The 11,333-nt window shown below is 38.2% G+C and overlaps 2 protein-coding genes across 2 annotated transcripts; one reads left to right on the forward strand and one right to left on the reverse strand.

The window, feature by feature from the left end:
- Nucleotides 1-2,800: 2,800 nt before the first annotated feature.
- On the forward strand, nucleotides 2,801-8,265 carry sgk2b (serum/glucocorticoid regulated kinase 2b). The gene is made up of 12 exons (XM_061718368.1): nucleotides 2,801-2,885; nucleotides 3,185-3,260; nucleotides 3,356-3,425; nucleotides 3,532-3,557; nucleotides 3,882-3,939; nucleotides 4,047-4,130; nucleotides 6,378-6,509; nucleotides 6,751-6,863; nucleotides 7,117-7,336; nucleotides 7,435-7,590; nucleotides 7,666-7,755; nucleotides 7,848-8,265. The coding sequence occupies exons 1-12, from the start codon at nucleotides 2,819-2,821 to the stop codon at nucleotides 8,007-8,009; spliced, it is 1,254 nt and encodes a 417-aa protein (XP_061574352.1). The 5' UTR covers nucleotides 2,801-2,818; the 3' UTR covers nucleotides 8,010-8,265.
- A 75-nt stretch (nucleotides 8,266-8,340) lies between these two features.
- On the reverse strand, nucleotides 8,341-10,913 carry LOC133441005 (putative transmembrane protein 244). The gene is made up of 6 exons (XM_061718369.1): nucleotides 10,698-10,913; nucleotides 10,255-10,340; nucleotides 9,163-9,236; nucleotides 8,939-9,064; nucleotides 8,807-8,851; nucleotides 8,341-8,721 (listed from the first exon to the last, which is right to left on the reverse strand). The coding sequence occupies exons 1-6, from the start codon at nucleotides 10,728-10,730 to the stop codon at nucleotides 8,627-8,629; spliced, it is 459 nt and encodes a 152-aa protein (XP_061574353.1). The 5' UTR covers nucleotides 10,731-10,913; the 3' UTR covers nucleotides 8,341-8,626.
- Between the last annotated feature and the right edge of the window lie 420 nt (nucleotides 10,914-11,333).

Here is an 11,333-nt window from a genome sequence, read left to right on the forward strand (position 1 = left end):
ATAAATAATAAAATAAAATAACAGAATAAAGAAATAAATTAAGCACAAATTGCACAAAATTTCAAGCCTTTGTACTTTTCTTTTTTAACCAGGCAGAACTAGAACAAGCCCATGAATTCATAGAAACTCTGTGTGTGTGTGTTTGAGTCTGTGTAAATGTAATCACCCAGTGATGTCATGAGATTGAAGCGTACGCGGATAAAAGGCGTAGACTCAATGTAGACTAATGTAGCGGAGTAAGAGGAACAGTTTCTCCTTCACAAATCTACTCAAGTAAAAGTAAAAAGCATAGTGATTCAAAACTACTCCTAAAAGTACAACATTTCCCCAAACTTACTCAAGTAAATGTAACGGAGTAAATGTAACTCGTTACTACCCACCTCTGAGTATAAGGTTATTGGCTTTGTTACTTGAATTATATGAAAACACACACACTTCTCCATTGAATTTGGCAGACTTCAAAAACTTGTGCCCTGATTTGAGCTTCCAAATTCACAATGCAGGAATGCAGTTGGGGTACTCAGATGTGTTAGTTGTGCTCAGCATCACCATGTTGCATTCCTGAAACCTAAAACCAGCTCTAACCTGTTCCCATGCAGTCATGGGACGAGACGTACGAAACTGAGGGTGGCTGGTCAGACCAGCAGCCGCTGGTTCCTGATGGAGTGACGGAGGGAAGAAGGAAGGTTCCTCTTTCTCCGGCTTCCCCCTGCAACAAGCACTCACGCTGAGAAAGAAAGGAACCTCCCCCTATTGCCGTCAGAGGATCAGCTTTCTGCACCAGGAAGCAAAACCCCTTATGCTCTTTGCCCTGCACCCGTTGGCTCCAAAGTTAGATTCCTGAACACGGAGACACACTCAATGTTATTTCTGTCTCTGAACTTCATGTACATGTCTGATCCATACCCTCTTACTCTGATCTCATACTGTTTTCCAATGATGTTCTTCTTATACTCGTTTCCAGTTTAAGAGCGTAGCTCAAGTTCCTGCAAACTTTCGAAATATATTTTATGCTCTGTCAAGACCCACTCTGTTTTATTCATGTCTGCTTACTGATTTATTGCTTGAGCTTAAATTCGTCAGTCATATCTTTTCCATTCTGCATCACTCAATAATATGTTTACCACCAGCAGTGCCAGACCCATCCTCTCTCTTTCATTATGTAATGCTATTATGTAAGGACAAAATTTGATCATGCTAGGCTCAGCAAGAAGCTTCATAATGTCATAATAGAAACTAGTTCCTAGAACGCTAGTTGAAATGTTATTGTTGATAGGATATTATGGTCTGGCAGATTGAGAGACAATAGTTATCATAGATGGGCTTTTATAATGTGACTTAACCATGTAAAATAAGGACCATTTTGTTTTTTTAGAGTGAAACACTAATATCTTTGTTTCCACACAGATCCTCTTTTCATTTTGCTGTGTTGCGCTGCTACAACTTTACAGTGAATCAGAAAACACGATTTTATACCTGCAGAGTAATTGTGGCTGTAACAATAAAGTTATTACCATTGTTACTCCAAGAACATGTAGATGTGTGTCACTGCTGCAAAAGCAACTCGTGATTTGACTTTAAGAAATTAAGAAATGATTTGGCTTTGTTTTTCTTTTCTTTTATTTCTTTTTTTAATAAAAAAAAAAAACTCCTTCTATATCACAATCCTGTAACTGACATTAAAGGTCTGGAGAGGTCCTGACAATTTCCAAAACGTGGCGCAGCCACAAAACACGATAATAAATGTTTGGAGTGCTGCCAGAAATGTAGATAGCTCTACCTCAAAAGTGTATGGTAGTATAAAGGAGTAAAGGAGACACACATTCTGTCAAGTATTGGGGCTCCATTAATCTATTTATTTATCTAGGAAAAATGTCAACATGAAAGAAAGAAAGAAAGAAAGAAAGAAAGAAAGAAAGAAAGAAAGAAAGAAAGAAAGAAAGAAAGAATTAAAGAATTAAAGAAAGAAAGAATTAAAGAAAGAAAGAAAGAAAGAAAGAATTAAAGAAAGAAAGAATTAAAGAAAGAAAGAATTAAAGAAAGAAAGAATTAAAGAATTAAAGAAAGAAAGAAAGAATTAAAGAAAGAATTAAAGAAAGAAAGAAAGAATTAAAGAAAGAAAGAAAGAAAGAATTAAAGAAAGAAAGAAAGAAAGAATTAAAGAATTAAAGAAAGAAAGAAAGAAAGAATTAAAGAAAGAAAGAAAGAAAGAAAGAAAGAATTAAAGAAAGAAAGAAAGAATTAAAGAAAGAATTAAAGAAAGAAAGAAAGAAAGAAAGAAAGAAAGAAAGAAAGAAAGAAAGAAAGAAAGAAAGAAAGAAAGAAAGAAAGAAAGAAAGAAAGAAAGAAAGAAAGAAAGAAAGAAAGAAAGAAAGAAAGAAAGTCTAGTGTTATTACACCTACCACGTGTTTTGTATAACTGGTTCTTCTTTGCCGCTTCACAGGATGTTACATTCAGGTGCCATGATGGTTTCAGAGCAAACAAGTTGATGCTGAATAAACTCACATAGAAACAGTCTATTTTCATCCATAAGACTAATTATTTAAACAAAACACAAAACCCAACGATATAAATGACTGTCCAAGACATGGAGAGGTAAATATTATACCGATAAGGTCACGGGTACGTAAGATATCCTTTAGTAGTTTCATTAAGCGCTATAATTTCCGAAGACAGTGAATGCAACTGTCTGTGCGTCAGCTGCTTGAGCGGAGCGTCGGGAGGGGGCGGGGCTCTGTTACTACGGTGACAGCCACCTGTCTTCTCCCACTTAGAGCTTCATTCTTCAAAAGCTTTCAGTTGTCAGATTTCATCCAAATGACTGGGACTCAAGAACGACCGATGACTTACGCCAAAATGAAAGGGCTCGTGACATTTCTTTCAGGTAAGAAAATAAAGTGCATGAATTAAATTGACGGCTGTTTTAATTTAAACAGGTCATTTGAGACAGCTGAGCATTCATTTAAGTACAGTGCACTCCAGGAAATTATGTGACCTCTTAGATTAATATTATAATAATAATCTACTCTGCTTAATAATAATAACGATAAGGCAGGAACACTTGTTAACCCTGCTACATTAGTTCGTTACTCTCAACTTGACAAGTCCGCCAACTGATTGCAGACCACATATAGTTTAATGCTCTTCAGTTATGTAATAACCCACTGTCTGTCCGTCTTACAGGTCTGGTCAAGGGCAAGAAAGTTGGCTTCAGTGATTTCTTTCACAAACTCGTAAAGAGTCAGCAGTTCTGCAAATGGTAAGTGAACAATTATAATAATTCCCACTGCTTTTACTTTGCTCTCAATCCTGCAAACAAACTCAAACCCACTTTATTTGACCTCTGGACTGAAGCGGGGACACTCAAAGACACCTGCAGCGACAGAGCAAGCCGAGGAGACAAAAGGAGGTGAAAACTAAATCGGTGAGTTCAGACTAAAGACAGTTATTAAAATAATGTCTGTTGACAGGAAATGAAATTGAGTCTAACCTCCTGACCATCTTACCCGTATGTCCTTTCTGTTTCTCAGAGCTCTGGGAACACGGACAACTTACAGTAAGTCCTTTCCCTCCCCAACACCAAGAATTATATCTTAATCAGGAGAAAAGTTTTACTTCACATCACAGATGAACTTTTTATTTTTGATTAATCCTGTTGAGAAGTGCTTACTTTGACGATGAGGCTTGAGGTCAATTTACTGGTTCCCAATTTTGTAAACTCCCCTCCCAGATAATTGCATTGGTCTCATATTGTAGGGCTAAGTGATATTTAAACTTTTTGAATTCAGATTTATTTTATATTTTTATTCAATCTAAACAAACTGACAAATCACTTTTACTATTTACGTTTTTGTCTTTTGTTTTTAATCATATTAATCAGAATGAAACCTTCAGACTTTGAATACCTCAAACTTATTGGCACAGGAACCTTTGGAAAGGTGAGAATTTTTTTATTAATTTAGTTATTTGCCTGTGTGTGCATTTGTGTGTGTTTTGTCAGCTTACTATACAGGAATTAAATGCAGAAATGCCATTTTTTTTAAAGGTGCTGCTGGCAAGACATCGGAAACAAGGAAGCCACTATGCAGTAAAGGTTCTGCAGAAACAGATGATCATCAAAAGGAAAGAGGTAGCTATCCAATTACTTCACCATATATGTATATGTCTCTCTCCCTTTCAGACACGCAACACTTCCCATTAATCAAACAACCACACAGCATGTCAGCGTCATGTCTGAATTAACACTGATGCTTTGCCGTAATATTCTGTGACAGCAGTCTGACGAGGCATCAGATTAAGAGGGTATGAATAAACAATTAGGCAACATTTTCAATACAACACAAGTCTGGACACCAGGTTGTTTTTTATTTTCAGAGCATCTGATGCAAATGAAGGAGAGAAAAAACAATGGTTAAATGATAATATAAAGATATAGATGATGTATATGTATATAGATGAACGTAAGTGGACCACTGATCAAAGAAACCTGGACTGGATCACACTGTCTTTTTCAAATTATAGGTCTATTTCCAAGCTTCCTTTTTTCTCAAACATTTTGGAGAAGGTTGTCTATGGTCCACTGAAAGCCTTCTTAGATAAAAATAATATCCTTGAGGATTTTCAGTATGGTTTTAAGCCTCTTCATACCACAGAGTCTGTGCTGTTGAGAGTTTTTAATGACATCCTCTTGGCTACAGATTCAAGGAATTATGTAATCCTAGTTTTTTTATATTTAACAGCTGCCTTTGACACTGGATCATACATCTTATTAACTAGTTTAGAGCATTGCGTATAGGCGTCCATGGAACGGCCCTGGAGTGGTTCAGATCTTACCTGGCTCAGAGATCTTTTTGTGTCAGTCTCGATTATTTCATTTCCTCTTCTGCGCCTTTGTCATGTGGCATCCTGCAGGGCTCAATACTTAGGCTTCTGCTTTTTCGTTTGTACTTGCTGCCTCTTGGCTTAATTTTTTAGAAAGCACAATATAGCCTTTCATTGTTATGGAGATGAAACGCAGGCCTATGTGCCCCTAAAACAGGAGGATGCAAACTCCTTGCAAACTTTGACAAAGATCCTTGAAGAATTGAAAGCCTGAATAGCTCTAAACTTCTTAGTTTTTAATGAAAACAAGACAGAAGTGATTGTTTTTAGTCCCAGTGTCACGAAAGGTTTCTCTCCTTCTGATTTAGGCCCCCTAGGACAGTACGTGAAGTGGATTGTAACTGACCTGGTTTTTAGACTGGACCAGGATTTCAGACTGGACAGTCAGATCAGTGCAGCGGTGAAATCTAGCTTTTTTCATCTGAGACAGTTGGCAAAAATAAGGACTATTTTATCAAATCACATTTCAAAACAGTGATCCATGCTTTTATCACCAGTCGGCTGGATTACTGTAACTCCTTGTACGTTGGTGTTAATCAGTCCACAAGCTGTCTCATCTTCAGCTGGTGCATATCTCTGCTGCACGGCTTTTAACAGGAACACGGAAGAAAGAGCACATTACTCCTTTTTTATCCTCACTGCACTGGCTGCTTGTCCATTTTGGAGTTCATATTAAAATGCTTTTATTTGTTTTTAAATCTCTAAATAGTCTTGCCCCACCCTACCTCTCTGAGCTGCTGCATTTACACTCTCCTTCCCGGTCACTCAGATCAGCTGACCAGCTGATCCTGGATGTACTGAGCACTCGGCGAAGGCTCAGGGGGGACAGGCCGGGCTGTTGTAGCCCCCAAATTGTGGAACGTGTCACCAGTTAATATCAGTCTTTTTCCTGGGCCATAATCATCTCTTAAAACCTACCTTTTCTGCCAGGCTTTTAATCCAGTATGACTCCAGTTGACTTTAGCTTGTTTTAATTATTTTAATTATTTTTATCTTAATCTTATCTTATCTCTGTGGTTTTCATTTTATGTTTTTGATTTTGTCTCTTTTAGTGGTGTAAAGTGTATTTTATGTTTAGCACTTTGGTCAGTGCTTGCTGTTTTTAAACAGCTTTATAAATAAAGTTGGCTTGGCTTGGCTAGATAATATATAGTACTGTGCAAAGGTGTTAGGCACCCTTAGTCCTGTGTTAACAACGTTTTTATAATTTCCATGTTTATTTTCCAGTCTCTTTAAGATACAAACCAAATATAGAGGAACCTGGCTCTTTTAAACTTAAATGGGATGATACGTAATTAATGTCATCGCAAACAGCTACATGACACTGCATAAGTTTAAGCATGAAGAACAGTACATATTTGAGCTGCTTCCATACAGTCCTGCTGTGTTTTACATAAGCATTGCACGCTCAGAAACATTAATGCAAAATGTACCTATCTTATGCCTGAAAAGGGGCCTAACTGTATCGGTATCTGTATCTGTTTTGTCTTTATAGCAAAGGAATGTGATGGTTGAGAGGAGTGTGCTGCTGAAGGGTCTAAAGCATCCATTTCTGGTGGGGCTACATTTTGCTTTCCAGACACCAGACATGCTCTATTTTGTCCTGGACTACATTAATGGAGGAGAGGTATGTGTGGGAGGAAAAAAAATAAGAGTGTGATACTTTCTTGGGAGACTGGTACAATCAAAACTGTGTATTTCTTTTCAGTATTTAATTAAAAGTGAGTAAAAAAATATCCATTGTAGAAATGTCAACCAACAGCTACATGGTGTATAATGTACTATTTGGCTGCAGAAATGAAACTGGTTCTTCATAATGTTGATGAAATTCATGACCATTTGTGAAACCTCACATCTTCTGCCTTTAGATTTTCTACCACCTGCAGAGAGAGGGCTCATTTCCAGAACCTAGAGCTACTTTCTATGCTGCTGAGATGGCTTCAGCTCTGGGTTACCTCCACTCTCTTGACATTGTTTACAGGTGCAGATACACACACATACACAGGTTCAGGCAGGTCACTGCAGTCACTTCCAAGTTTTTCTTGGCTTTCCGCTTTCTTACTTACTTTGTTCATGTTTCATTTAAATTTTCCATGCTTAATTTATTCATGCAAAGTAATGTTGCTACCATGGCTTTGAACACTGCATAAATAGATAAAGATGGTAAGAAGCTGAAAAGAAAAAGACACTAATAGATTCGTACCACACTTTTGTCCTGTGTATTTTCTGTCCAGAGACCTCAAACCAGAAAACATCCTGCTGGACAGTGAGGGTCATGTGATGCTGACAGATTTTGGTCTTTGTAAAGAAGGTGTTGCAATTGGTGGGATTATGCACACCTTCTGTGGCACTCCAGAGTATCTCGCTCCAGAGGTGCTACAAGGCCATCCATATAGCCCCGCTGTGGACTGGTGGGGACTTGGTGTTGTGCTTTTTGAGATGCTTTGTGGACTTGTGAGTATGATTGAAATAACCTTTTTTGCCCCCTTCCATTATTTCACATTCCACTTCTGCATCTTCAGCTTACCCCTCTTCCCTGTTCTGTCTCCCAGCCTCCTTTTCACAGCCCAAACAAGGAAAAGATGTTTGAGAACATCCTTCATGCTCCTTTGCAGCTATCCAGCAGGTTTTCTGAAGCTGCCCGCTCACTATTAGAGGGATTGTTGGAGAGGGACCCCTCCAGACGTCTAGGGCAGAGCCGGGACATTGTAAGTGGTGCGCAAAAGAGCTGTCATAAATGTAATGACACATCCACAGAAGGGTTAACAGTGTTGTGTTGTCAGGAGGAACTCCAAGAACATCCCATCTTTTCCTCCATCAACTGGGATGACCTTGTGGCCAGGAAAATCCAACCCACATTCATCCCAAAAGTGGTACGAATTAATCACAGATTAGTAAAGGACTCCTATTTTTTTCTTCCTTTTTTAATGAAGACAGTGTATACTTACTCTTCTCTCATCTCTAGGCAGGTCCTTGTGACATCAGCTACATTGATCCAGAGTTTACACTACAACCTGTTCCCGCCTCTGTGGGGGGCAGGCAGCGACCAGTCTATGCCAGCGAAGCCTTCCCTGGATTCTCCTTCAGTAACCCAGAAGAGTACTTTGCTGCAAAGCAACCTTCATAACAATATCAGATCATCTGGGAGCCTGTTTGTTCAAATACTTATTTTTATGCTATATATTTTGAAATGTACATATCTTTTTAAGCACTTAAGCTACAGTTTTGAATCCTAACATTGCAATTTGTTGCATGTTGGGTTGTTTTCACTTGATTACATTTTACATTATTTATTTTTACCAGTGTCATGTCCAGTATCAGTTCATTATATGAGATAGGCTAGTGACTATTTCATGTCTTCATTACATTTCATGATTTTGTATGGAACAATAAACACTCAAAACATTTATTTTTCATTTTTGCATTATAAAAAATATACATTTATTGCACAGTTCCCATTTCTGCTATTCACATTACAAAAGTACAGATAATACTTCATGGGCTTCTTTCATGCTGCATTGAGAAATAAGCATTGTCTTGCAAGCAAAATGCAAAAAGCATCTTGTGGCGGTTACATAAACACTATTTGAAACTATTATCACAAACTGCATCCAGACATTTCATGTCTTTTTTGCGACAAAATCCCATTACTTTGAGAATGCAAGAAGCGTGTTCTCTGACCTTATCTACAGTATTTCACTTCACAAGGCCGTTGATTTTATTATAAGAGTTGACTTCTTTGTGTCAGTAGACACTGAAGGCGGCATAGGTCTCCTCACTCTGGCACATGAAATAAGCGATCAGCTGACCATTACAAATCATCAAAAATAAGCCGCTGCCTATGGAAAAAAGTCAGATGCAGATAGGTAAAGACTTCAGTTTATACATGAAACGTACATCATTTCATGAGGACATTTGTCTTACCTAAGGCCAGCCACCACTGCCACACCATGGGAAACTCTAACATTACTGCAACACAAAAACAAAATGTGCCGTTATGAAAAACATGTGGTCAGATGTTTACAAAGTAGTATTTATTATTAGACTCCTGCTCACCTATGCTGGTAACTATGACATGTAACAGGGTGACAGTAAGGGCATAATCCCAAACCCGCCGCTTCACCACTGCAGCAAACAAAAGGCCACTACAAAAGTAGGTGAGCTCAAGGGACAGGAGGTTCACTGATGGGGGCAAGTAAAGTGAGGAAATACATTATTTCTGTAAATCTCAGACTCAGTGGTGATGGTCACGCTGGACGTACAACAAATAGCCTACTAACCCAGGTATTTGGAGTTGGATTCAATAGGTTCAGTCTTGAAGTCAAATGGAATCAGTCCATCAAAGTGTCTCAGTCTAAATAGGAAACATAAGGGTAAGGATATCTCTTTACTGTGGGATTTCTCTTGGCATCCTGTAAATGAACCGTGACCAGTACTCGAGTTGAGGGGGGATGAGGGGGGATGGCATCCCCCCTGAAATAAAAATGGTCAAAATCATCCCCCCTGTAAAACTGCCATTCCCCCTTTCCATCCCTTATGTCATTTCATCAATGAATGTGGTTTTACTGCTATTTCAACATTTAGAGTCATCACCAGAAAAATAACACCAGAAAAATAACTTATTTGACAATTTTCACCTGTTTCAAGTACATTTTCACTTGAAATAAGTAGGAAAATCTGCCAGTGGGACAAGATTTATCTTCTTATTACAAGCAAAAACATCTTGTTCCACTGGCAGATTTTTCTACTTATTTCAAGTGAAAATCTACTTGAAACAGGTGAATTTTTTTTTCCAGTGATGAGTCTTGTTTTAAGTGTAATGAGATTTTTTTTTACTAAAATTAGACATTTTAACTAGAAATAAGACAATTATTCTTTAAGATTTTGAGTTTTTGCAGTGATCCAATTTACCTATCCTGTGAAGGACAGAGTCATATTGATAAGTTCAGAAAACTGTTTTTTATTTTTGTGTTTTGATGTATTTGATGTAAGCCCAGTGGATATTTAAAGCTTACAGAAGGCTGCATTTAACTGCTGCTATGTAATTCTTTTCTGTCATTGTTTTGGTCAGTGCTATTATTTGTAATATATTATATTATTTGTAATCAGCACAAATTATCTGTCCCCATATTATAAAATCCACCATCCCCCCTGATTTTATTTTACAACTCGAGTACTGACCGTGACATTTTAGTCATTGTATGTGAGTAAAGTAATGCTAACATTCATTTAAGAGGAATAAGGTTGTTGCCCAGTTGAAATCCTCATCATGATATTAAATGACAATCAGCTATCTTTTTTTGTAAATGTTACAGCAGTGTCGCCACACGAAGCCTTGCAGAGCCTGTGCGCATGCGTGCGAGGGCTCTCACCTGAAGGCACCAAAGCACACACTCCCAATCATGTAGAAAAGAGAGTAGAATATGGCCACACACAGCAGCAGATTGAACAGCACGGTCTACGGGAGGATTGACAGAAAAATTGTCATAATTTTGCAGAATCTCACCTGTCTGCACCACAAAGCAAATTTCCCACATAGAACCAATGTGAAGCTGAACATTTCAGCCTGGCTGCAGCGGAAGGGATGCGTGTTATAAGTCAAACAGGTAACTGTAGGCAGCAAACTGACTCACTACTGGATCTAAAGTAGGATACTATAGATATGTGCATTATTAAACTCGGAACAAAGCTTATCGTATCCAAATCATTAGTAGTTATTATCATTGTCAATCCAGACAGGTTCACAGATGACAGAGACGCGGCGGCAGAAGGTTTGGGATAAATGACAACACATCGTGGTATTTTGTTGTCTTACCTTTGACTCGACCGCTGTACCTTTGAATGCCATCTCATAGTTTTATGTGCTATTATTGCAGAATAATGCAGACGCCGAGAGCCCACTAATCCCCCTGAAACTGGAGCACTACCGCCATCTAGCGGCGAACAACCACATGACACGAAGCGGCGCCGACGCTTTTACAGCCGAGCTGAGCTCATGTTGAATCGGCCTTTGTTGATACGAAAACACGACTTTTCTTTATATATACCTGCCGATCAAGTATATACATTTATTATAGTGAGTATTTTAGATATTTCATATTTCATGTGTTGTCCATCGGCAGAGACCCAGACTATATACGTAAATGACGGGAGAAAGCTGTCCAATGTGAGACGGGTTACTGCAGAAATAACTGTTTGTAATTTTATACCTTAAGGACCCTAAAGAATAATTTCAAGAAATCCCATTATTATTAAATACAATGAACGAGCTGTCATATTAAGACCTTTAATTATTCACACCATGCCCTGTAATTTCACGACGCACTTACTTTTAAACTAGCTATCCAAAATATAACCCGAATGGAGATAGTTTTTCATTAATCCTATAGGAGTTATTACGCCCGATAATCATGCAGGCAGGCTGTATTTTCTGGTTATTATGACGAAATGT

Source organism: Cololabis saira, chromosome 3, assembly GCF_033807715.1.
Source record: "Cololabis saira isolate AMF1-May2022 chromosome 3, fColSai1.1, whole genome shotgun sequence".
Lineage (NCBI taxonomy): Eukaryota > Metazoa > Chordata > Actinopteri > Beloniformes > Belonidae > Cololabis > Cololabis saira.

Excerpts from the sequence above, each read along its gene's own strand:
- sgk2b (XM_061718368.1), top strand. The coding sequence starts at position 2,819 with ATGACTGGGACTCAAGAACGACCGATGACTTACGCCAAAATGAAAGGG. Across the intron at positions 3,426-3,531 it reads AGGAGGTGAAAACTAAATCG|AGCTCTGGGAACACGGACAA; the intron begins GTGAGTTCAGAC and ends TCTGTTTCTCAG. Across the intron at positions 6,864-7,116 it reads TCTCTTGACATTGTTTACAG|AGACCTCAAACCAGAAAACA; the intron begins GTGCAGATACAC and ends TTTTCTGTCCAG.
- LOC133441005 (XM_061718369.1), bottom strand. The coding sequence starts at position 10,730 with ATGGCATTCAAAGGTACAGCGGTCGAGTCAAAG. Across the intron at positions 9,237-10,254 it reads GTGTGCTTTGGTGCCTTCAG|ACTGAGACACTTTGATGGAC; the intron begins GTGAGAGCCCTC and ends TTTCCTATTTAG. Across the intron at positions 9,065-9,162 it reads ATCCAACTCCAAATACCTGG|TGAACCTCCTGTCCCTTGAG; the intron begins GTTAGTAGGCTA and ends TGCCCCCATCAG.